Genomic DNA, 24145 nt, shown 5'->3' on the forward strand with positions numbered 1-24145 from the left:
AATAATATAAATATTATAGATGATAATCAATTAACAAACCTAAAAAATAAATATTACATATCAAGTGACGGGTTGAGATTTTTAAAATCCAGTCAACCTTACTCAACCCTTATATCTTATACTCATCTTGTTTTTATATTTGATAATTTGTGGATTGAGTATTTAATTTTTTTTATTTAAAAATGCTTCCACACCAAAGTTTTTATTAGTGGGCTTCATATTATATTTTTTAACATAATAAAAAAAACTGTCTCTTTACTAGAGGGAAGAGCAAAGCAAATATAAGTAAAATTTAATGATAGTGTAAGGTATGAAAATTAAATTTAATATTAGAGTGTCATGACGCTTACAATTTATAATGTAGATTTGTCTCTAAATACAAACCTATAAAAATAGTAATATAAACTTAACTCATGGATATATGTAATGGCAACAAAAACTTAACCCAATCCAATATATCTAAACCCTTTCAAATTCAATTTTTTTTTTAAATGGATTGAATTTATAAGTTATGTAAAACAGAAGTTGAATTGAATACAATACTAAAACTTGAAGAAATTATATCCATAAACATCAATAATGTCCTTACAAAGTATTGAGTTCCAAATTACAAATCGTTGTTCTTTACTATGCCTTTTTTCAAATTACAAAGTAATAATTAAATTAAAATAATTGATTCATTTTGAGACCAGATTCATAACATATAAACATCAATTACAATTGAGTCATTTTGAGACCAGCTTACAGCCCCCCCCCCCCCAAATTGTTCTTTACTATGCCTTTTTTCAAATTACAAAGTAATAATTAAATTAAAATAATTGATTCATTTTGCGACCAGATTCATAACATATAAACATCAATTACAATTGAGTCATTTTGAGACCAGCTTAGAGCCCCCCCCCCCCCTCTTTTTTTTGCAAGGGTCGGAGTGTTGGATTGAAAGAAAAGGGATTGAAGTTAAAAAAAAGTGGGTAACATGGGTGGCGGATTGAAAACTTCGTCAAGAATTTATTTGAGTTCCCTATATTTTTTAGCTATTAGGTGATTGGTCTCTTGAATTACAAAATTTAATTTTGGTACCAAACTTCATTTTACTCATTTTCAATCATTTTTTGGTTGAAGGAGAGAGAAGAGGTTGTCATATTCCGATCTAGAGAGAGAAAGTGTCTGTTGGTGAGGAATCCAGCCACCAAATTATCGTTTTTTTTTTTGTCAAATAGTTCCATATGATAAAGAAAGATAAGATTACGTGTGTTTTTTTTTATCTTGAAAACACCTAAAAAATCAGATATGAGGTTGGCTAGTTTTTTGTTTTGGGTGGATTTCAGGTTTTAGGGCTTTTTCTTTTAATGTTTTTCGAGATCATTGATTGGTTTGACAAGGTATCTAAGGTGTTTCCTATATATTTTGGGCCAAAAATAGGTTGAAAATGAGTTTTTGAATAAAAAAACAAAGGACGTTGTTTTTCTGATCACTATAGTGGTCTGGTTCTATGGATAAACAAACAACACGTTATTTTTTTTTCAACATCCGCCCCATTAAACTTAAAAAAATACTGGCTTGCGTACGGGTTGTTGCTTGATTGGGCCAAGTGCTCGGCGTGGCCCAACAACGCCCCGGCTTTTTTAAAAAAAATTGTTTTTTTTAATAATGCATCAGTTGATATTTTTTTTCAAATAATTATTGGGTTTATGTTTTAATTAGTTTGTGATAATTTTTTAATGGTATTGAGTGTATTTAGTTTTTAAAGAGGTAAGTATGATTCATATGTGATTTTCTCTTAATTTTATATAGATTAATTTTTTTTAATATTGATTTTTTATATGTGCAGCCTTGTATTTTTTTTGTTTTTATTCAATAAATTTTATGTGTGGATCGGTTTCTATTATAAATTTTATGTATTTTTCTATTACAAATTTATTTTGATAGAGAAATTCATTAAACACAACAAGATAAATTATCCATATTACGATGTTAAATATTTTGATCTTTATTTGTTGCTTAATATTTTACAGCATCTCATGTAGCTAAATAAAAAAAATAGTTTTGAAAAACAAAAATTATAATCGTACTAGAATCCAAAACTCGATTTATACGTTTGATGTGTTATTTAGGTTACTCGATTCATAAGTTTGACGAGTTCATCCACTGACCGAATATGTGTATGAATGAGTATGAGATTTTAATATGTTGAGAAATGATTTTTTTTTAAAAAAAAAACAGTGACCAAATAAATAAAATGGAGATCAAGGAAGAGTGAAGTAGTCTTCAAAATTTATACACTTAGTCACCAAGCTTGGTCATTCCTTCTTCCTAAGTGTTTGCCTATTTGATGGATAAATATTTTTTGGCATCATAAAAAATAAATTGCAAGTCTAGTTCCTTGTTCAGAGAGTTCAAAAGCAAGGTGATAATTCATTGAGAGGTAGATGGAGCTTACATTTATGCTCAATATTTCTAGATTTGACAAAATATCAGGTCTAGATAATATGGATCTTGCTTATTTCTATACCTAACACCTTGGACGTAGCTGCGAGTAGAGCCCAAGTAGGCATAGATCTAGCGAGCTGCAATCACTTTCTTAAAGTTATTGACTTTATCATTTGATAGTCTCTAAAACCCAATCTCTCAACTCCAGCAAAACGACAAGGTTCAGTGGCTATAAATACCTTCTGAACCACTCATGTAAAAAGTTTATAATTCTTATTCTCTAGGCACTAATACTTTTGAATAATTTTTATTCTCTAAAGGCTATAAATACTCCATTCCGTGGGTCATCAAGTGTCATACACATGTGCTCACCTTTTATTTTTTTATTTAGCAAAATACAGAATTGCTCTCGAGCTGATTTTATAATTACAAAAAAAAACATTGTGAAAAGCTGAAAATACCTATTGACCTCAGGCTTAATTTTTTTTATATTTTAAGGGTATTTTCGGTTTCATTGTGCATTTTAACTATTTATTATTTTTATATTGATGCAAACACTAAATTGCCCCTCGAATTCAATTATAATAGCTAAAAAACAATTGTGAAAATGCAAAAATATCTCTTGATATCAGTTTGATTTTCTTGCTTCCAAGGATATATGAATTCTTTTACCATGCAATTAAAATGTAAAAAGTACTTATTTGTCCCATTGTATTTATGATGATAAATAAATCATATGAAAATATCGTTATACCCTTGAAAACTTGTTGTAAATTTGTTGGGTGGAGGACGAAAAACATACAATGAACCTAGGGCCACGTCACTTTCCCAGCGGGTTTTAGTTGTTTTTAATGGGACCGATTCATAAACGCGCGTTGCCTGAACGTGCACATATCATATCATGTGTTGACTTGCCTTGCAACAGAATGCCAGCAGGCCCAGCACTCTTTTATTTTTCACCTCATCGCTGTACGTATAGAAAGGGTGGAGAAAGGAATGGGGTGATGAGGGGACTCAGCCAGTTTATAATTTACCACTCTTTTTGAACACTAGATCATTGGTGGTGGCTTCGAACGTGTTGGAACTTGGAAGAGGGGACCGATAGAATAGAGCACCATGGCATTGGCAAGGGCAGGTGCCCTGCAAACAAATACGACGGACCACGACCCCACGTGCCATGTGCTGCACCAACTTGGCTGATGTTGATACTTATCCTTTAAAAATGCAACTTCAGCAGCAATAAATAGATGTCAAAACTATATAAATTATATTTTAAGATATTACTTAACCATTTAATTTTGTTTTGGATGGAGATGATTTTTTGACATGGTATCAGAGTTTTGATAACGAAACGATCACGAGATCGAGTAGAGAATAATATAAATTATAATCTAATAATTAATTTAAAGATAATTCTTTAACCAAAAAAAATTATTACCGACACCCTCAATCTCCAAAAGTTTTAGTGAATTTGAGTCCCATTCCACTGTCTTCCATGCCGCTGCTTTGGCTTCAGGTCTCCAACAGTCCTACTTTATTTTCGCTAAAAGTGAAAAAAGCAATTGAGCTGCCCATCTCGGAGCAAGGGAAGCCCTTCTTGTTTTTCCTGGTCAAGGTAGTTTTATCCCCTGGATAGTTTGGTTTCTTGATCAATTAAAGGAGACCAATCTTTGATCTATATCTATATATCTCTGACCAAAAAAAAAAAGAAGGGAACATGAGAGGGTCCCCGTCTGTAAATGGAATCGACCAAAGAATTCTTGTATCAGATTTTATGCACGAAATATGGGTTGCATGTTGAATTGCTCATCCACATGTAAACCATTGGATCCGAGTGGACTCGTGCTTCTCTGCTGAGCTGACCACCAGTAGCTTCCTTCACCGACCAAATTATTTTCGAAGTACAGTGAAACAAAACCGCTTTCTTCTTGACAATTGAAACTGATCGGGCTGTTCACACCCATAATGTTGTTTTCCGGTAATTAATTTCATGAGCTTGTCAATCTTGAAGCTCGAGCACTGCACTTCATATGGGTATACCATATGTCTAAATCGTTGATCATCACAATCCAATTAAATCACAAAACGGAACATTTGGGATATCTAGTGTCATTACGTACGGTAACACTATTGTGCTGGGGACATTTATCTTATCTTCAAAAGAAACCGCAGGATGCAATCCTGCCAGATTTTGTCTGCAGGATATATTAAAAAGAGGTTTATTACTAACATTAATTAATATTAATATTAACAATTAAAACAAAATGTAAAAAGAGGAGAGGCCACTACTCACAAAACGATATTTGTCTTTTTTTTATGAATTTTTTTTTAATTTTAATTTTGCCCTTCGATATTAAGTTAATTAAAAACTTCATAATTTTTTTCAGCTTGTTTTCTATGGTATTATCATCATCTCATGATATGAGTCATGAATTTAGCTGGTTGACTCGGTTGACTTTATTTATTTTTTTAAGTTCTTTTTTAATTGAATAATTTTTTCATTGAGCTTCATATTTTGTTTTGTTTTACTTTTTATGAAGTTATCCTAATCTCATGATTAGGATTGCGGGTTTGGCAAGTTGACTCGGTTTATTTTTTTTCTTTTTAATTGAATATATTTTAATTGGGCTTCATTTTTTTGTTTTTCTTTCTATGTGGTTTATCTGATCTCATAACCCCGGTTACGAGTTTGACAAATTGACTCGGTTTATTTTTTGGGTCCTTCTAAATTGAATATATATATATATATATATATATATTATTTATTTATTTCATTCAATATTAGGTTGGTTAAGAAGTAAGTTTCATAATATTTTTTCAATTTGTTTTTTTGTGGAGTTATCTCGGTCTCATGAATTCAGCTTTTTTTTTTGAACTTTTAACATTGTGTTTGTGGAAAATAGAACTTCATAATTTTTTTTATTTTCTTTTAATGAAGTAATTTTGGTTTCATGCCTAGGTCACAGATTTAACAGGTTAGTTCAGGTTGACTTGAGTGTTTTTTATCATTTTATTAATTGATTTTTTTTCTCATCTTTCAATATTAGATTTATTGGAAATCGGGTTTCATATTTTTTTTTGTTATTTGCGTTTTATGAAATTATCACGATCTCATGACCTGAGTCATTGGTTTTGCATGTTAACCCTAGTTGACTCGTGTAATTTTTTTGTTATTTTTTAATTTAATATTTTTTTTAACTGTGTTCTTCATTATTTGGATGATCATGATTTGACCTTCATATTTTATTTTGATTTACTTTTTATAAGGTTGTCACTATCTCATAACCCTGGTAACAAATCTAACAGGTTAACTCAGATCGATTCAATATATTGTTATTTTAATATTTAAAAATAAATATTATTTAATATGTCATCGTATCAATATTAAAAAAATATATTTAATATACATCATATTTGAAGTTTATAATTAATTTTTTTATTAAAAACATGTTAATGACACTTGAACAATTTTGTTTACACTAAAATGATCCCAACCATAATGGCAGGCAAATTATGTGGTTAGCGTTTATTAATTGTGGACTAGTAATAGCAGACATGAAATAATTATTAGATGTTACATTGTCGTTACCCTTCCAACAAATACTGTCCTTCGCTGAACCTTTGGTAAAAGTAAAACGATGGCGTGATTTTCAATATTTGACAATTTTATCATATGATAGTCTTGCACATGTGCAGATGGTAGACTTGTTGGACGGTTTGGAAATCTAAAAGCAACCTTGTTTTTGAGCATGTTGAAGTTTCATTTCACACGCAAGTTCGACAGCATATTCATGTTGGGCAAATTTTAAAAAGGCGTTCTTCCATCTTGACAGAACTAACTCGGTGAAGAACGTGCGCGTGGGGGGGGGGGGGGGGGGGGGATTGTCCTTTGTGATTGAAAAAAAAAAACCCAGAATTGAAGATATTGTTCAGATTCTTTATTTTTCTAAAGATTGAGAGTCAATAAACTAGAATGGAAGACTAGGAAAACATTGAGCAAGGAGGGGAGAAATGAATAAGCCAGTCATGAAAACCAAGGTTAGAAAAGAGAGAAAAGTGAGGAAAAAAAGAAAAAGAAAAATGGGTTATGAAAGCCACATCAAACCTAACTCAGCCAAACATGTTGCCTCATATGGAAGAGGATTCCTAAACTGTTCAATATACATCGAAGAAGACACCAATCTAAGCATGAAGGAAGGTTCACACACCGCCTAAATGTAGCAAGCCTTCCTCATGCCCTGGCGCATGTTTTACATGTGTGAGGTACTTTTATCTTTTCTTTTAATTTCATCACTCGAATTTTAAAATATCCTGGATTAAGTTCTAGGTTTTTTATTTTTTTTATTTGTCATTTTTCCTTCTTCTTTCACTTTATTCCTTTGATTTTTAAAATCTCTTCTATTCACTTCTAGATTTTTTTAATTGATTTTTTTTAGGTTTTTTCTTTCGATTTCATCCTTTAATTTTGAAAATTTTGGATTGATTGCGCCTTGAACTTTATAATTTATTTTATTTTGTTTAGTCTTTATATAAGGTTATCACAGTGTCAAATAAACATCTCAGTATCAAGTTGATGATCGATTTTATGATCGTTTATTTTTTAACATTTAGTTAAATAAAATATAGTTTCAAATAAAAAACCAAGTTATTAAACTTTATGGAGTTAATGACTCTGTTTGTGAGTTTGTCAGGGTAACTTGAGTTGCCTCAGTTTGTGAGTTTGTGAGTTTGACGGGGCAGCTTTGTTTTTTTTTTTTAATTGAACCTAGTTATGTGATTGTCTATGTTTTTTTTTTATCATATAGTTAATAAAATTAATTTCAGAAAAAACCATGTTATTAGACATTATAAAGTCCATTGACCTATTTGCGAGTTTGACGAGTTTAACTTTTTTAAAAAATTTATTTTTTTTCAATTTCATCTTTCAATATTGAATTGATTTGGAATTGAGTTTCATAATTTATTCTATTTTTCTTTTTATAAAGTCATCGTTATCTCAAAAAATATCTCGGTATTGGATTGGTGCTTGATCTTACGATTGTTTATTTTTGTTATCATATAGTTGAATAAATTTTTTTTTTTAAAAAAACAAGTTATTAATCCAAGTGGAGTCCATGACTCAATTCACAGGTATAACATGTTGACCCAAGTTACTCGATTTACAAGTTTGACAAGTTTACCTATCGAGCTTGATATATATTTTAGTTTTTGGTCCTTTATTTTTTTATTTCATCATTTAATATTGGATTTGTTGAGAAATATATTTCATAATTTATTTTTCTTTCGTTTTTATAAGGTTATCACGATCTAAAATAAACATCTTTTTTAGGGTTGATGTTTTTATTTCTTATCATATAATTAAATAAAAATAGTTAAAAAATAAGTTATTAAACGTACTGAACTCCATTACTCGGTTCACAAGGTGACCGGGGTCGATCCAATCTAGAGTAGTCTCAATTTTAAAAAATAATTGTCTTCTTGAAGCTTTTTAAAAAGTTGAGTCATGTTTTTATTGATCATCAGGTGGCTTTTAGACTCGTGAAATCAACCAATTCAAAGTCATGTTAGCTCCCACGTGGTTTAATTGAAAACTTGAGATAAACTTGAGATTTCAAGATCGACCCAGTTGATCAGGTTTATGACACTTCCTAAGATTTTTTCACTCTCTCGACATTCTTTTTTATGTCTAAAAATTGATTTAACAAGCAACGAAGCGCAGGTTAATAAACTAGTTATAGCCTATAAATAGTTCATTCCATATTTGTAAAAGGGCACCAAATTTTAACAATAGTAATGTTTCCAATTAGTTTAGTGTATTGTAGTTCATTTTAATTTTAATTTAGATATTACTAGTTTGTATGTATGTGCTATGCTGTGAGGGGAATTTTTTTAAAGTAAAAAAATATACAGGCCTCGGGAAACTTTTTAGTATTGTTATTAAATCCAAAAATAAAGTTATTCTAGAATTTATTTTCCATCAAGATAGATTTTCTATTAACATATCTCTTATTTATCTTAACCAATATAATATTTTTAACTAGAATCGTTGTTTCTGTTTTTTTTAAAAAACATTATATGATTGTTAAAACAAGTTAATAAACTATTTTTAAATAATATTTTTATATTTTATGTGATTGAAAGCTATAAAAATCATAAATATAATAAAATCATGTTCAACATCAATTTAAGAATTTTAATAATAAAAAATCAATTTCAATCATTTTTCATGAACAAATTATTATTATTAGTAGTATTATTATTTTCATATTAGATATATAATAACTGAAAATAAATTTATTAAAATTCAAATAAAAACTTATAATGGTGTTTATGAGTCAAAATTAAAGAGTAACTGAATAAGATAATTATTTTTCGAAGTGTAAAAAACCAAAGAAAAAAGTGATAAAAGGGGAAAAATTAAAAAGATGGAAAAAGGTCTGACCCAACATCTGGCTCTTCATTTTTTTTTTTATTAAGGGACTAGATAACAAGTTATCTTGATCAATTCAAAAAATTTTGCACCCCTAGCGCTCGAACACGCAATCTTTGTCCGGTTCTATGCGTTAACCAACTCAAGTACACCGCAAAATTGTTATGACATGATTTAAAAATATACTAAGATGCTTTATTATTTATATAAATAATAAAACATTATAAAAAAACCTCAATTTTTTAAAAGTATTTAGGTAATTTTCAATCAACGATTTCATGAAGTCCATCATTTTCCTTCTAATTAATCTATAATCAGAATGAAGAGATTACAATCGATTGTCTAATAGATTGTTTACCACCAAACAATACCATGAGCAGATACGTAACATAATGTTTCCCAGATGTGATTTCTATAATGACTCCAAGTTTTTAGTTATTTTTTTATAAAAAATATTATTTAATATCTAATTGAATTTAAATTTATAATTAATTGTTTTTAAAAGAGCAATACCTCTTTTTTTTGTATTTTAGTTTTTTTTTACTCTCACCTGCGACATGGTGCAATGAGCTAGCTATCAACATTTGCATGGATGTCCAGCATGATATCTAGTATTGATTATATCTAAATACTATGATTTAACTTGTCGAACCTGCGATCTGGGTCATAGATTCAACTGGGTTTAATATATATTTTTTTTTATAAATTTGTATTTAAAAAAAATCAAAATAGGCAAAAAAAGAGTCCAACATTGTAGGCCATAGGCTTATGACTTAGCGCACTGGGCCTTTAGAAGGAATAACCCAAACTCGTATGCCCAAGCCTTTTTTCTCATTTAAATGGGTAGATGACGCGTCATCTACTAGCCCAGATTCTAACCACCACTATGGTGACTGAAAAATCAAGACTATGAGTTTTAACCCAAAAAAACTTATTTTTCAATCCATTTAAAGCCAAAAACACCCTAAAACTAGTCTTAGAACATGTAGAAGTCAATTTAGCAACCTAATAAATAAAAAAAACAACTCAAATCATAAAATCAAACGAAATAGATTTTCCCGTCCTCGACTTAGATTTGTTTTTCTTGACAATATTGAAGCTCAAAACAAACAATATAAGAATTTTCTCACCGAATGGAACCTATTGACACCAATTTTAGCGATTCTAGTGATCAGAATAAGTGTCAAATGTGTCTTTCTCTCTTTACACTGGAATCCAATTGTGTTTTTTCTCCTCTCACAAAAAAAACTGAAAAAATAAGAGAAATGAAATTTGGTATCAAAATTAATTTTTTTTGATAACAAAAGAAATCAATCATCTATAAATAAAAAAATTAGGAGATCAAAATAAATTTTTTATATGAAATTTAAAGTCATTATCTATTTTTTTTTCATTTTCAGTGGATTACAATAATAAATTGGTTATCGAGAGCAAAATAATCTTTTCCACATGTTACTTTGTCATTTTAAAATCGATCGGGGTAATTTTTCCTGTTCTCGAAGCACATTAAAAATAATTTAATTACCCTTTTAAAAAAAATGTTTACTAAACGTCAAATTCGTGGCTTTAAATATAAAAATGATGTGAGGTAAGTACATCCCGTCAAACTGAAAATCACGCCATTCCAATTAGCGGTAGAATTCGACCAAGAGAGAGCCATATCATGAATCAGTTTTAACAGTGACGAACATGGAATCTGAGCATTATGAAGAACCATAAAGAAAGGAGCGAAGGTCCACTTCAAGAGAAAAGGCCAAATCCAACTAGTCAGCACTCAGCATACCCATCTCTTGCCATACTTGCTGTCCCCCTCCAACATCCAAGCTTCCAGTGCAATCCCAGGCTGATCTAACGCAATCCCCATACAGCATGTTAGAAAAAATAAAACACCTAGAGCACGGCTCGAAAATGATCGGTGTCCATGTCTTTTCACCGCAAGGGAGCTCCTAATCTATACACTATTTATTCATGAAAACTCGAGCCATCTTTCATTTTACCAGTCCACCTGACAGTGAGAGGGAGGGTTAGAGAAGGGACTAGAGATGTGGGTGGGCTTTGTTTTCTTGAATGGGATATAGAGAGAAGGAAATAAAAATCAAGAAAACAAAAGTTGTGGTTGCAAATTGCCTGTCAATTTGCTGAGAGTCCCCACTCCAATCAACCAATCCTATTCACTCACCCCCCCAGCCTCTCTCTTCCTACAAGGGGCGAGGGCCTGCAACTAGACCAAAAACTCATGATATTAAATTATACAAATGATTTACTCCATCGGTTGGACCAATCATCTAAAAATTAACCCTAGAAAATCAAGCCAGACGAACGCAGCAACTTTCACATGATCTATTAAGTTTTTTTTTTTGACCTTTTCTTTTCTTAATTATTCCTGTCCTTTTGTTTGAGTAACTTATGGTCGGAAACATTTGAGCATGGATAGAAGGAACTGTATAATTCCATATAATTCATGGATTAGTGATATTTTGATTAATATATTGGAATAGAAAAGACAATGACATTAAAATAAGAGATAACATGTTTATCTATAGTTATAATTTTAATTAAAAATACAGAAATTTATTTCAAAATTATTTTAGACAGATTATCTTATATTTATATCAATATATTTTTAACTAAATATATTTTAAAATAGTGTAAACTAATTATTTGATCCGTGCTTCTCTGGGAGCATGATAATTTTTTTGGAAATAAATAAATATCCAAACTTCTCAAATACGTTTTTTTACAATAAAAATCATAATTATAAATAAAAAAAATCATAAACATGCATTAAATAATTATAAGTGCTAATAAATGAAAAAAAAATGTTAACATTTCTATTTGATTCGCCTAGTTGCAGGTTAAATAATTTTTTTTCCTAACACAAATGAATTAACATGTGTGTTATTAATATGTTTTTTGACAACGAGTAAAAAAAATAACTATGAATCAAAAAGTCGATACTTACATATGATAAAATATAACAAAGATTATATGCGTTAATAAAAATATATAAAATATTAATTTTATTTTTAACGTAATAGAAAAATAAAACAATGTTGCAATTGTTATATTGAAATACAATTTTCTTAGAATTTGTATATATTTTTTTTAAGATAAGTGTAAATAAAAAAATCAAAATAATAAATTACAAAAAAATAAGGATAAGAACAAAAAAATGGTATAAAAAATAATATTTTTAAAAAAACAAAAAAACAAAAAACAAAAAAATCGTGTATTCTAAAAAGAAACGGAAAAACTATACAATAGATACAGTACCCCGTTACAATAATAATAATAATAAAAAATCAACTGTACCATCTATACAGTAAAATATCATTTACTTTATATGTATAATAATAGTGTTACAAAAGGGACAGATTCCTTTCATAAGCACATAATTATTATTAAAAGTCAAAGAAAAATGAAAATAATAACATAAAATTATTATCACCCACTAAATTTGGAGCTGTATTTAGCAATGATAAAAAGATAACAAGAGATAATAGATTCTCTCTCCTCTCATAGTATCGAAAAAGTATAACCCAGAAGCAGAAAGGATAATATCATTAACAGCAAATTGTTGGTGAGTTTCTAAAGAAGGCAGCAAAACAGGAAAAGTCGATATGGCATACAGTAACTGATATAGCAAAGAGAAAGAGAAAGTTACTATTTTTCTCTTTTCTCTTCCTCTTAGAGAGAGATGTCAGGTGGTGGCTGTAGTATAGTTTGGTTCAGGAGAGATCTAAGGGTAGAAGATAACCCAGCACTTGCAGCTGGTGTAAGAGCAGGTGCGGTTGTTGCAGTGTTTGTATGGGCACCTGAAGAGGAAGGCCATTATTATCCTGGTAGGGTCTCAAGGTGGTGGCTTAAACAAAGTTTGGCTCATCTTGACTCTTCTTTAAGGAGTCTTGGTACTTCTCTTGTTACTAAGAGATCAACCGATAGTGTTTCTACTCTTCTTGAGGTTATCAAATCTACTGGGGCTACTCAGCTCTTCTTCAACCACTTATATGGTTGGTCTCTATCTATCTTTTCGTTAGACTTTGTTTTAAATTATTACTTTTGTTCCATGGGGTTTGAGGATCATGTGGTTTGATTGACTCTTCGTAATATAATATTCGTTTCAGCAGATCCTTTTTGGGTTTCGATGTTTTCGTTCCTTTTTTGTTCACTTTCCCTTTGTAGAATTTTCTGGTATTATTGGGATTTGGATTATTGTGTTGTGATCGATAAATAATTCCATGATTATTGCTTGAGGTTCGTGTGGATTGGAATAGTCTCTTGCGATGGATTTATTGAAGTTGTGATTATACATTTGTTTTCGTTGACTAATTGATTATTGAGCAATTGCTTCTGTGGTGATATAAATTGTCATGAATGCTACGGGGCATCCCATAACCATGTGATTCTACTATACCCATTTTCTTTTCAGCAGTTTGTATATGGTTCCCTTTGTATATTTAGATTGGTCAGTTTCTATTTGAACTCGCTTCAAATTAATTTAGTAGGAAGGGCCTTAGCTAATCTAGTTTTGTTGATTCGAGTCTTTCTTGAGTTCGTGACACGTGCATCCACTGCATTAAGTTGCCATCTACTAGCCTTTCATCCCGACATACGATGGCAATTCATCATTTCCTTATCTATTTTTCATTCCAACAGAAGTTGGAAATTCCCAATGCATCAAGTGGCAATTCACTGTCTTTCATTTCAACATTTGTTGCCAATTCGTCTTTTACTCTCAATTATTGTTTTTCAGATCCCCTGTCGCTGGTTAGGGATCATCGGGCAAAGGAGGTTTTGACTGCTCAAGGTATTGCTGTAAGATCTTTTAATGCAGATTTACTTTATGAACCATGGGATGTTAACGATGCCCAAGGCCGTCCCTTCACAACCTTTGCTACTTTCTGGGATAGATGCCTCAGCATGCCTTTTGATCCAGAGGCTCCACTTCTCCCGCCTAAGAGGATTATTTCGGGTATGTCTTCTTTCAAACTTTTCCTTTTGATGGTGCCCCATTTTTATGTTTGTGATTTGAGAGAATGCCTGTCGAGCATCGGAAACATTAATAAAACAAGAAAATGCAAGCACTCGTGCTATATCTTATTTAATCATATGGTCCTCAAGAGAAACAGTATGTATGTATTATCTAACTGCCAGAGCGCTCTAAAACTGGATTTCTAGCTGCTCACAAGGTAGGCTTTTCTACACAGGACTTGCCACCACGCTTCCCTTCTGCAATCATAATGAGAATTTGATATCAGAACATTAACAGCAGTCCTATTCAACATCTTCAACTCTATGTTCTATTTTCTATCTTCTATGCATATATTATCCGCAGCATGCTTCTTCTACAGGATTATTCTATCTTTTCTTATGTTCTGGCAGGTAATTTTTGTCCTCTCCAATCTGCTTTCACCTATTTATTGCTTTCTTTCAGGTGATGCATCTAGATGCCCTTCAGAGATGCTGGTATTTGAAGATGAATTGGAGAAAGGAAGCAATGCACTTCTTGCCAGAGCATGGTCACCTGGATGGAGCAATGCTGATAGGGCTCTGACCACTTTCATTAATGGACCATTAATTGAGTACTCTAAGAATCGTAGGAAGGCTGATAGCGCTACAACCTCATTTCTCTCTCCGCACTTGCATTTTGGGGAGGTGAGTGTGAGAAAAGTCTTCCATCTTGTTCGCATAAAGCAGGTTCTGTGGGCAAATGAAGGGAACAAGGCTGGAGAAGAGAGTGTAAACTTGTTTCTCAAGTCAATTGGTCTTAGGGAATATTCAAGATACTTGAGTTTCAACCATCCTTACAGTCATGAAAGGCCTCTTCTTGGGCACCTTAAGTTCTTCCCTTGGGTCGTGGACGGAGGCTATTTTAAGGCATGGAGACAAGGTAGAACAGGTTATCCATTAGTTGATGCTGGGATGAGAGAATTGTGGGCCACCGGTTGGCTGCATGATCGTATACGTGTGGTTGTTGCGAGTTTCTTTGTGAAGGTTCTACAACTTCCATGGAGATGGGGAATGAAGTATTTTTGGGATACCCTATTGGATGCAGATTTAGAGAGTGATGCTCTTGGTTGGCAATACATAACCGGCACTCTCCCAGATGGCCGGGAGTTTGATCGCATAGATAATCCACAGGTGCGGACGAGACATTGTAATTTTTATAAGCTGCCTTTCTGTATTGCATAACTAATTTTTGCAACTATGGTATTACAGTTTAATTTATGCATATCTCCTACTCATCTTTTCTTAATTTGGACTTGTTTGAAAAATGTCTTAGTTACTCATTGATTGTTCACAGTTTGAGGGTTACAAATTTGACCCAAATGGAGAATATGTACGCCGGTGGCTTCCTGAACTTGCTAGGCTACCAACTGAATGGATACACCACCCATGGAATGCACCTGAATCTGTACTTCAAGCTGCTGGTATTGAGCTGGGATCAAATTATCCTCTCCCTATTGTAGGGATAGATGCAGCAAAGGTCAGGTTGGAAGAAGCACTTTCAGAAATGTGGCAGCAAGAAGCTGCTTCAAGAGCTGCAATTGAGAATGGAACTGAGGAAGGGCTTGGAGACTCTTCTGAATCAGCTCCAATTGCCTTCCCTCAAGACATAAATATGGAGGAAAACCATGAGCCTGTGAGAAACAATCCTCCTGCTACAAATCGCCGCTATGAGGATCAGATGGTCCCAAGCATGACCTCTTCTTTTCTGAGAATTGAAGACGAAGAAACTTCTTCAGATGTTCGCAATTCTACAGGAGATGGCAGAGCAGAGGTACCAAGAGATGTAAATGTAAATCAACAACCAAGAAGAGACACTTTGAACCAGGGGTTTGTGCAAAGTGTTCATAATGACAACAGTTTGCCACCATTTAACGTTGTGAGAGGTCTGGCAAATGTTGAAGACTCAACAGCAGAATCTTCGAGCAGTAGTAGGAGAGAGAGGGATGGAGGTATAGTTCCAGTTTGGTCCCCTCCAGCTTCTAGTTACTCAGAGCAGTTTGTTGGTGATGAAAATGGAATTGGGGCAACTTCTTCTTACTTGCCGAGGCATCCACAATCTCACCAGATACTCAATTGGAGGCGGCTACCCCAAACCGGGTAAGCACTTCATTAAGTATTTGGAAAGAACAAAAAAAGTCCAGTTTTTTTTAATCTTATCACAGCTGATAGTTTACCATTACCCAAGTACTGTGACTGCTTCTTTTGCCAAACGATTTAATATTCATGGTATGAAGAAATTAACCAGAGAATGTCAATCACACTAAATTTACACCTTCTCTCATAGAGGATTTACTGACAAATCTGTAGATAGTAAATCTATCAAGGATTAACAAGTGAATATAGCGATTACTGGATCTCATGGTGATCTGCTGACATAAGTTGTTTTGATTGTTCTCGACTCTGAACCTTTCCCTTGTTAACAGGTAAAACATATATTCATGGTGAGAGCGGGGAGGTGGAGACCCAATGATGCTCAATTTCTTATGAGTCAATGTGCTGATAAACCAGAGTCCCTTGTATATCTTTATCCACGTATGTTCTCACCATTCTAATATGATTAGTAGTTGGACATTCAATCTGTATGATACACCAAAATGATTCAGGCATCCCAGCTGCTATCCCCTTTTTCTGTACTTGGCTGTTCCATATATGTAGATACACTGTATAGTATTTATAAACGAAGGATGAGAGTGCTGGTAGGGGCATGTAGTTCTCTAATAAACCCAGGTTTGTGCTTTCTTACTTGACTAGGAAGATGATTTTCTGTAATTCAAGCTTGTTATCTTTACTTTCCATTTCCTTTGAAAGATGCTCCTTCCTGGGCTCCGATTGTTTTCTGTTGTGAAATGTTGGCCAGCTTAGCTTTTTGTGTTGAAATCATTGCTAGGGTCAAAATATAGCTCGAGTGAGATGTTATACTCTTCTGCGGCTCTGCCTATTGGCTGGGGGGAAAGGAGTATGGTAGAAACTAGTTTTACATTATTTGATAGAGTGAAGAAGTTGAACTAGGAAATTTAAGGGGTTACTGATCCTGGATTTTACAGGTCCATGATTCTTTTGTCGCAATAGCAATGCTTTTACATGTTAGTATCTTGATATATATATATATATATTAAAAAAAATCTGCCTTTGTGTTCCACGTCATCAATCATGCATTTCTGTGGAAACTAGCCTCACAAATCATTCAAATTCATTATTCCTTTATCTTTCATCTGGCGTAAACAAGTACAATTCACTGGGAACAATTACAATCCAGTGGGCACTATTCATTTCCTGAATTCTTGCCTTCAGAATAGTTTGACGTTTTCAGGCATGACCAGGTGATTGGCTAGATAATGTTACAACAGTCTTGCATGAAACCATTGGGAATATCTGTCTATGGATCAGCATGCAAGTTAAGATTATTGTATGTGGATTTATTTGTATCCTCTGGTTTAGCAGGCTCGGGTACCCGAAGTACAGAGTACACTGCGGCTGCAGCCATTGCTCCGAGAATTGGGGATACAATATAGACCCAGAGATTCTTGTAAACACCAGAGACAAGAGCAGGGCCTAAACTTCTTGCAGGGTTCATCGAAGCTCCAGTGATTGGCCTGGAGAATTTATTAAAATGAATGCATCAGATCACTTGAAAACGAACAGAATTGAGTTGCAGAAGTGGCTAGACCAGCAAGGGAGTTTGTTTACCCAGCAATCATGGCGTTGAACATTACTGCACCTCCTATTGCAACTCCAGAAAGGTCTTTGCTCTGTTGGAACGTAAAACAAAGTGAAAGGGTGAGGAGAAAAATAAACACCACAAAAACAAAAGGAATACATCACATCTATTTTTTAGTCCCATTTTTTCTTCATTAATATAAAAGATTCTTGAAGCAAGCAACAAGTGTAACTCAGACCATACCGCTCGAGGATCGGTAGCGACGCCGCAAATGGTGAACATCAAGATAAATGTAATTATAAATTCCCACACAATTGCTTCAAGATCACTAGTTGGATCTGAGTACTGATTCACTATGGGTTGAATATTTCCTTGCTCATGGAACAGCATCCTAAGAGTTAGACTTGCAAGTGTTGATCCGAGGACCTGAGCCAAAATGTACATCGGTACCTACAAAGACATAACACGCGGTTCAGGTAAATTCTACAAAAAAATATTATTAGAGGGTGTTTGTTTTCCCTAAAATATTTTACACAATATTTTTCTGATTTTCTTGTATTTCATTTTTTTTTTGTAATTATCTTATTGGAAAAATGGTTAACATAAAATATATTAAAATAATTTTAAATTTAATTCATTTATTAAAAACAAATTTCAATTTAAGAAGTTTATATAATATTTTTAAGATATTATTCCACTCACAATATCATTCAATATTATAAACCTCCCCTACCACCCACAACAATCTCTCCACTACAACCTCCATAACTCTTTGCCACCTCCTCCCACCCTCCTTTGCATCACCACTGCTACTACAATCACAGCCACTATATCATTTACCATAACATCCTATCATCATTCTATTGTCATTGTACTTTTCATTTTATCTTATCAAATATCATATTTTAAAAAAAAAATTTACATGTAAATTATTTTCTTTCCATGAAATATTTCACGCAAAACTACTGATTTAATCATAATCTCTCACTTCTTTCCAAGAAAATTTGCGGACAACAGCCAAGGCAATGCTAACTGCAGGATTAAAATGTGCACCGGAGACATGACCAAGAGCATAAATAGCTGCCATCAGAACTGCGCCCCACACAATTGCTATTCCTAACATATTTAGTCTTTGAACTTTGTCAGTGAGAGCAGCTCCACAGCCCACAAATACAAGAATGTACGTCCCCATCAACTCTGCAACAATCTGCTTAAAAAAAAAGGGGAAATAAATATCTTTGTTAGTAGAAGGTAGTTAATTAACCATTTCTGTAATGGTAAAAAATCTGTCAAATTTTCCATAATAATGTATTGAGACCACCTTCTGGAAATTAGACAGGGCAGCATTACGGGTAGACAACCATTCTGGGGCAGGACTTGCTGCCTTTGCTTCTGCCATGATTGAGCGTCTAGTAGGCAGCTGGAACTTAGGGGAGGGCTCAGTAATCGAATTTGAGCTAGACATTGCTATAATCAGAGATTAAGGCACTCCATAACAAGTGTTCTTATATTGGGTTTTTGATCGAGAAAGTGCAGTGAAGGACAAATGCCACGGGGAATCTTTTTTTGTCACTTAGTTCTGGATGTTATATCTGACGGAATTATATGCGCCACAATTTTACCATTTAATCTTGTGGAAGCCGGACTGGTTTATTGATTGACGTAGAGATTTTGGATGTCATGCCATATAGGCATATACATTAGGGAATAATCCTACGGTATACAAGGTTTTTACTTGATCTTAACGGGGAATCATTTTGTTTATCGAGGGAAGTGTGTAGTGGTGACAACCCAAAATAATCATATTTGAAGAATCGTTTATATCCTTATACGTCGGCAACTCGAGAAGTTGAGGGGGCGATTCTATACTTGGTTTATTTTTTTATTTGTTTATTTTAATATCGATGCTGATAATTTAGTTGAACACATGAATTGGTCCCTGATAGTTTAATGAAATAATTTTACCAATAGAGCTGATACTCGCAGTGAATTCAGAAATCGATGCTTTTATATTGCTCCAGCAGTTAAAATGATTTCCCTCTGTTCTAAAATCACTGTGCTCCAAAATGTTTTTATATTGATATTTCAAAATTTACTATGCTTAGGAGAATCTTGAGTGTTCGTTCAGCTAAAAGATGACCACACGTTCAATTTTTTTTCTTTTTTCTTTTCAGAGTTTATAAAATTAAGGGTTTATCAAACTCAGATGCACTTGGACTTAGTATGTTGCTAAATCTAAGAGTGTTGGGTCTGATATCTTATTAAACTTACAAAAAAAATTAGACTCGGTATGTAGTTAAACCTAATAGTGTTGGGTTTGACATCTTATTATATTCATGTATACTTAAACTTAACGAATAGCTGAAGTCAAGAATAATTATTTTTAAAACAAGTCAGGTTTAAATTATATGGCTTAGCATTTTATCAAGCAAATAATATATATCAAGTTACCCTTTTTATGATGAACTTTTTCAGCAAATGGATCGTTTATAAAAAAATCATTTATCCATCTAATATAATTTGTTCTTGTAAAGTAGCTATCAAATTATTTCATTTTCTGTCACTTTTCACTTGAGTTTCAAAAAATAATTTACCTCGAGGATCATTGATGACCAGGGCATTTATTGCAGAGTTGCTGCATTTGTGCCGTCCAAAAAAAGAAAAATCACAAGGGGGCAATCAAAAGAATATTAGTAAAAATACTACACACACACACAGTCATGTGATCAGAACTGCCTTGCAATTTTTAATGTGTAATGTTCTAAATTATTAACAAGAACATCCAGATCTAGGTTTTTTGACTCGGCAAGAGTCACTCTTTTTAACACATGCTGACAACCAGATATTCGCAATGGAATCGTTGCCTTCTTCGCAAGTCGGCATGGATATGTTGTGACAAAAAGCATTACTCGTGTACCGTTATCAGATTTTCTGCAAAATTTTGGAGACGTCAGTTTTTTTTTCCCTCAAATTTTCTCCACAGTGCCGCAAAATAATTGAATCTGCCAAAGAAAATCAGAAATAACCGAAGGGAACAAACGAATAGGTCCCTCGCATAATTCTACGTACTTCCTAAATTTGTGCCAATCCTCGACATTGAAGCATTTCTGGGATCTTGGATGTTAGATTCCTCGAATAATGAAAGTAAAGAGCAATGTCCAATGACAATTATTGTTCATAGGCCATCATATGCACATGATGAGTAATAAAATCTCACATTAGAATACTAAAAGATTACGAGTGTCTTTGAAACCTTGAATCCATGTGTTGTTCTTAGTGGGAAGTAGACTTAGCTTTATTTTTGACATCTTTAATAATTTATAGTGCATATATACTTTTGGGTTCTCTTCTGGTGCCATTCTAAGAAGCGGACGAATCAGAATCATGGGATGCTAAGACCAGAAATCGTGGCCTTTTCAAGCTCGTAAAGCTTACAGATAGTGCATGATTTATTGAGATTTCAGTCTATTTTAAGTGTTTCTTTCTCTGCCAAGAAAGCATCAAAATTTCTGCATGCTTAAGACAGGCAAAAGCATTGGATTCTATTTAGGACCTCTAAATAAATCAACCTTGTTTTTATACCAAGAATAAAGTGCAAATGATTTGAGAAACACTATGAAAATGCTCTACGATTGGAATGAAGCAGGTATTCCCCACTGGACTCGCTATAAAGCCAATATTGTGGTAATTTTGCATAAAAAGAAAGAGCCTTGTGAAGTATGTCTAGTCATTACTAAATCAATACAACTTGACTACTTTCCAAAGCCAAGCACGAGATAATCTAATAAATGAAGTAGATGAACTGTGCCACTAATGATTCATTCTCTCACCTAATTGAGACTTCACTTAGTGCAAATATATTTTGTTTTGGATCATAATCAAGGTAATTTTGTACTAGACATCAAAATAAAATCATAGTATGCATGCTAAAAATATATTAAAACTAGAAATAAACATAAAAAAATAATTTTAACATGCATATTAAATATATAATTAAATATTATACTTAAACTAAAAACATTGTAAGTTGAAGCCGGTGGCCCGGGGTCATGCCAGTGCTTGTGCTGAGCAAGAACATGTGTGGTTTAAGTTCAAATATGCTTTGCTTAGTTTTATTTATGATTTTTTAACTTCTCGCTGCATAAATTGTAAGAAAAGATTGTATTTTTTTCAATTTAAAATAAAATGTTTTGGGTTTCATTTGAGATCAATTTTTCATCCATCCACGATTTAGTTTAATTATGTTAGTGTTTCATAGTAAAAAGATTTGTTGAAGAATAATTTTTAATAAATTAAAATTTAACCCTAAAAATAAATCACTTTCTAACATTACTAATATTTTCAAATGTGTTCATTACTAATATTTTCAAAACAAATTTCTAACAAAAACACCATTTTCTTGTTTTCTTTACAGATATATAATTGGGACAGAACTTTTCCTTGCAGTTCCTGTCTCTCACCCGATAATAATGGATCTTCGAGGGTAATTAAAAGACCTTGAGCTTGAAGCACCATAATGAAGCTAGGGGGTGACACCCTCTGTAAGTGAATGTATTACATGGCATGTGGAAGAGGAAGGAAATTTTAAGCCTTTCTGTTTCTTTTCTTTTAAAGAGAGAAGGGAGAGAAAAAAACAGTCATTTGCATCTGAAAAGACTGAGTTCGAGTGAAAAATCATTCATATTATTGTGCATTAGTGGAAGGTTGTATCAGTCTGCTATTTTCTATTTTTAGTGAAAACCCTAGCTGGTTCCTTGAAAATAATCAATCTGCTCTAGTCTAGCTAAAAAAAAAAAAAAATTAATAATAAATTTTTATATATATATAGAGGTGATCCACATCAAAACGTACTGCGGATTGTCAAACGTTACATGAAACGTAGGACCAAGGAATCAAATCACTGATTCACGGTTTGTAATCATCATATTTTTTTCAAAATTCTGGTTGAGTGATCCACATCAAGTTTCTTCCATTTGCAAGCATATGTTCGTCACACACCTTTGAATTTATTGTCTATTTACGCGTGCTAGTTATGGCAAAGTCAGATTTTAGACCAAGCAAGTCATCATCTATTTTATCCTCCTTTTCGCAGTTGGTGGCTTAAATTAATTAATTATTTAATTGCTTCCCATATTATCAATCATAATCCAAATAGAAAGTGAGACATGTAAATCCTTAAAAGTTAAATTAAAAAAAAAAACAAACAATTATCATGGTTGTTGTTAAATATCGTCACTGTGTATCACGAGACTCTTTTTAAAGGCATTGTCAGAATGCCATTGGGCTTAATTACGATGCTGTTTAAAAAAATATATGGTTTCCTTTCTTTCTGATAGTTTTTATTTTCTTCCAAAACAGATGTTATTTTTTAAAATAGCTTAATTAGGAGATAATAAATTAAATGGGAACCTTTTTCAAAAAAAATTAAATGAGAAAGGATAGTTAATACATGACTATTTTCATGAATAACCATTTAACCTCTCTCTCTTTACACAATATGAGTTAACCCGATTAGATAATTCATGTTTTTTTTTTTCTTTCTCCTATTCTTTTCTAGTTGGACTTTGTTTGAGTTTTAATAAATTTGAGTTGAATTAAATCTGAAACTAAATTAAAGAGTTATAAAAGAATTAGAGATAAAATTTAATAAATAAATAAATATTGAAAAATAAAATTAAAAAAACACGAGCATAAAAAAAAAGACCCAGACAAATCTCTTAAATCTAGGTTAAATTTTCAAACCCGCAACCCATGAAGTCCTAGACTAAGGTTCAACCAAAAAGTTCAATTCCCAATCAATTTAATGTTGAAAGATAAAATTGAAAAAAAAAATAGCCCACTATAAAAATATTTTTTAAAGTAAAACAAATAGCAATTAAAAGAATAAGTTCCAAATTTCACATAAAAGTAAAATGAAATCAAATATCAGGAGATAAAACTGAAAAACAAATCTAATCAAGAAGATGATTCAAAATTAACAAATAGCAATTACAAAAATAACAACCAAATCTGACTGATAAATTTTTTTTAACATAAATGAAATTAAAAAAAAATTATAAATCATTTCAAATAAAAAAAATAGTTATCAAACAGAGCAAGGATCATATATAAAGATAAACAAATTAAAGGGTTACTTTGAAAATTTAGAGGTTCAAATGCGGAAATTAAGGAGGAGAGAGAGAAAGAAAAAAAAGATTGTCGGTGCTAAACCGGAGGTCCGAATGCCACACACTCTATTTAGGGATGGAAAAGCTTTTGAGACGATTTGGACGCTGCCCCGGAAGCCAATGTTTGGCCCCTGGATGCCTCATTATGTGTTGCCCAAGTAGCATAGAGGGGTTGCAAGCGCCAATTAATTTTTCATTTAAATAATATTTTATATTTATTAAAAAATTAAATTAATACCATTCAATATGATTGTAACAAGAAAAATTAGGATGAAAAATACAAAAAGCCCTACTACGCCAGCCAAAGAAATTTTGCATTTAAAAAAATTTAATTATTTAATTATGTTTTAAAATTTTAAAAGTTAAAAAATCCTAGATGTTAGTTTTAAAAATCTTATCTATAAAGATAATCTAAATATTTTATTGTGCTTAAAAAATAATAAAAAAATA

At 32.3% G+C, this 24145-nt stretch overlaps 2 protein-coding genes across 3 annotated transcripts; one reads left to right on the forward strand and one right to left on the reverse strand.

The window, feature by feature from the left end:
• Positions 1-12329: 12329 nt before the first annotated feature.
• Positions 12330-16665, forward strand: LOC7495156 (cryptochrome-1). 2 transcript variants are annotated; one of them, XM_002301018.4, is made up of 5 exons: positions 12331-12870; positions 13614-13832; positions 14295-15001; positions 15165-15967; positions 16294-16665. In XM_002301018.4, exons 1-5 carry the CDS (start codon positions 12558-12560, stop codon positions 16295-16297), a joined length of 2046 nt encoding a protein of 681 aa, XP_002301054.1. In that variant the 5' UTR covers positions 12331-12557; the 3' UTR covers positions 16298-16665. The 2 variants fall into 2 exon arrangements, with proteins under 2 accessions (XP_024450479.1, XP_002301054.1); XM_024594711.2 differs by lacking the exon at positions 16294-16665 and having other exon boundaries at positions 12330-12870; positions 15165-15971.
• A 385-nt stretch (positions 16666-17050) lies between these two features.
• On the reverse strand, positions 17051-19001 carry LOC7495157 (nodulin-26). Its single transcript, XM_052450375.1, has 5 exons — positions 18850-19001; positions 18517-18735; positions 17772-17978; positions 17558-17619; positions 17051-17463 (listed from the first exon to the last, which is right to left on the reverse strand). The coding sequence occupies exons 1-5, from the start codon at positions 18991-18993 to the stop codon at positions 17247-17249; spliced, it is 849 nt and encodes a 282-aa protein (XP_052306335.1). The 5' UTR covers positions 18994-19001; the 3' UTR covers positions 17051-17246.
• Positions 19002-24145: the final 5144 nt, after the last annotated feature.

Source organism: Populus trichocarpa, chromosome 2 (assembly GCF_000002775.5).
Source record: "Populus trichocarpa isolate Nisqually-1 chromosome 2, P.trichocarpa_v4.1, whole genome shotgun sequence".
Lineage (NCBI taxonomy): Eukaryota > Viridiplantae > Streptophyta > Magnoliopsida > Malpighiales > Salicaceae > Populus > Populus trichocarpa.

What these genes read in the sequence shown, in the direction of transcription:
- LOC7495157 (XM_052450375.1), bottom strand. Translation starts at nt 18,993, where the DNA reads ATGTCTAGCTCAAATTCGATTACTGAGCCCTCCCCTAAGTTCCAGCTG. An exon ending in GCAAATTTTCTTGGAAAGAA is followed by an intron (nt 17,979 to 18,516) that starts GTGAGAGATTAT and finishes ATGTCTTTGTAG; the next exon opens with GTACCGATGTACATTTTGGC. An exon ending in TCGCTACCGATCCTCGAGCG is followed by an intron (nt 17,620 to 17,771) that starts GTATGGTCTGAG and finishes ACGTTCCAACAG; the next exon opens with AGCAAAGACCTTTCTGGAGT.
- LOC7495156 (XM_024594711.2), top strand. Translation starts at nt 12,558, where the DNA reads ATGTCAGGTGGTGGCTGTAGTATAGTTTGGTTCAGGAGAGATCTAAGG. An exon ending in GCCTAAGAGGATTATTTCGG is followed by an intron (nt 13,833 to 14,294) that starts GTATGTCTTCTT and finishes GCTTTCTTTCAG; the next exon opens with GTGATGCATCTAGATGCCCT. An exon ending in ATCGCATAGATAATCCACAG is followed by an intron (nt 15,002 to 15,164) that starts GTGCGGACGAGA and finishes GATTGTTCACAG; the next exon opens with TTTGAGGGTTACAAATTTGA.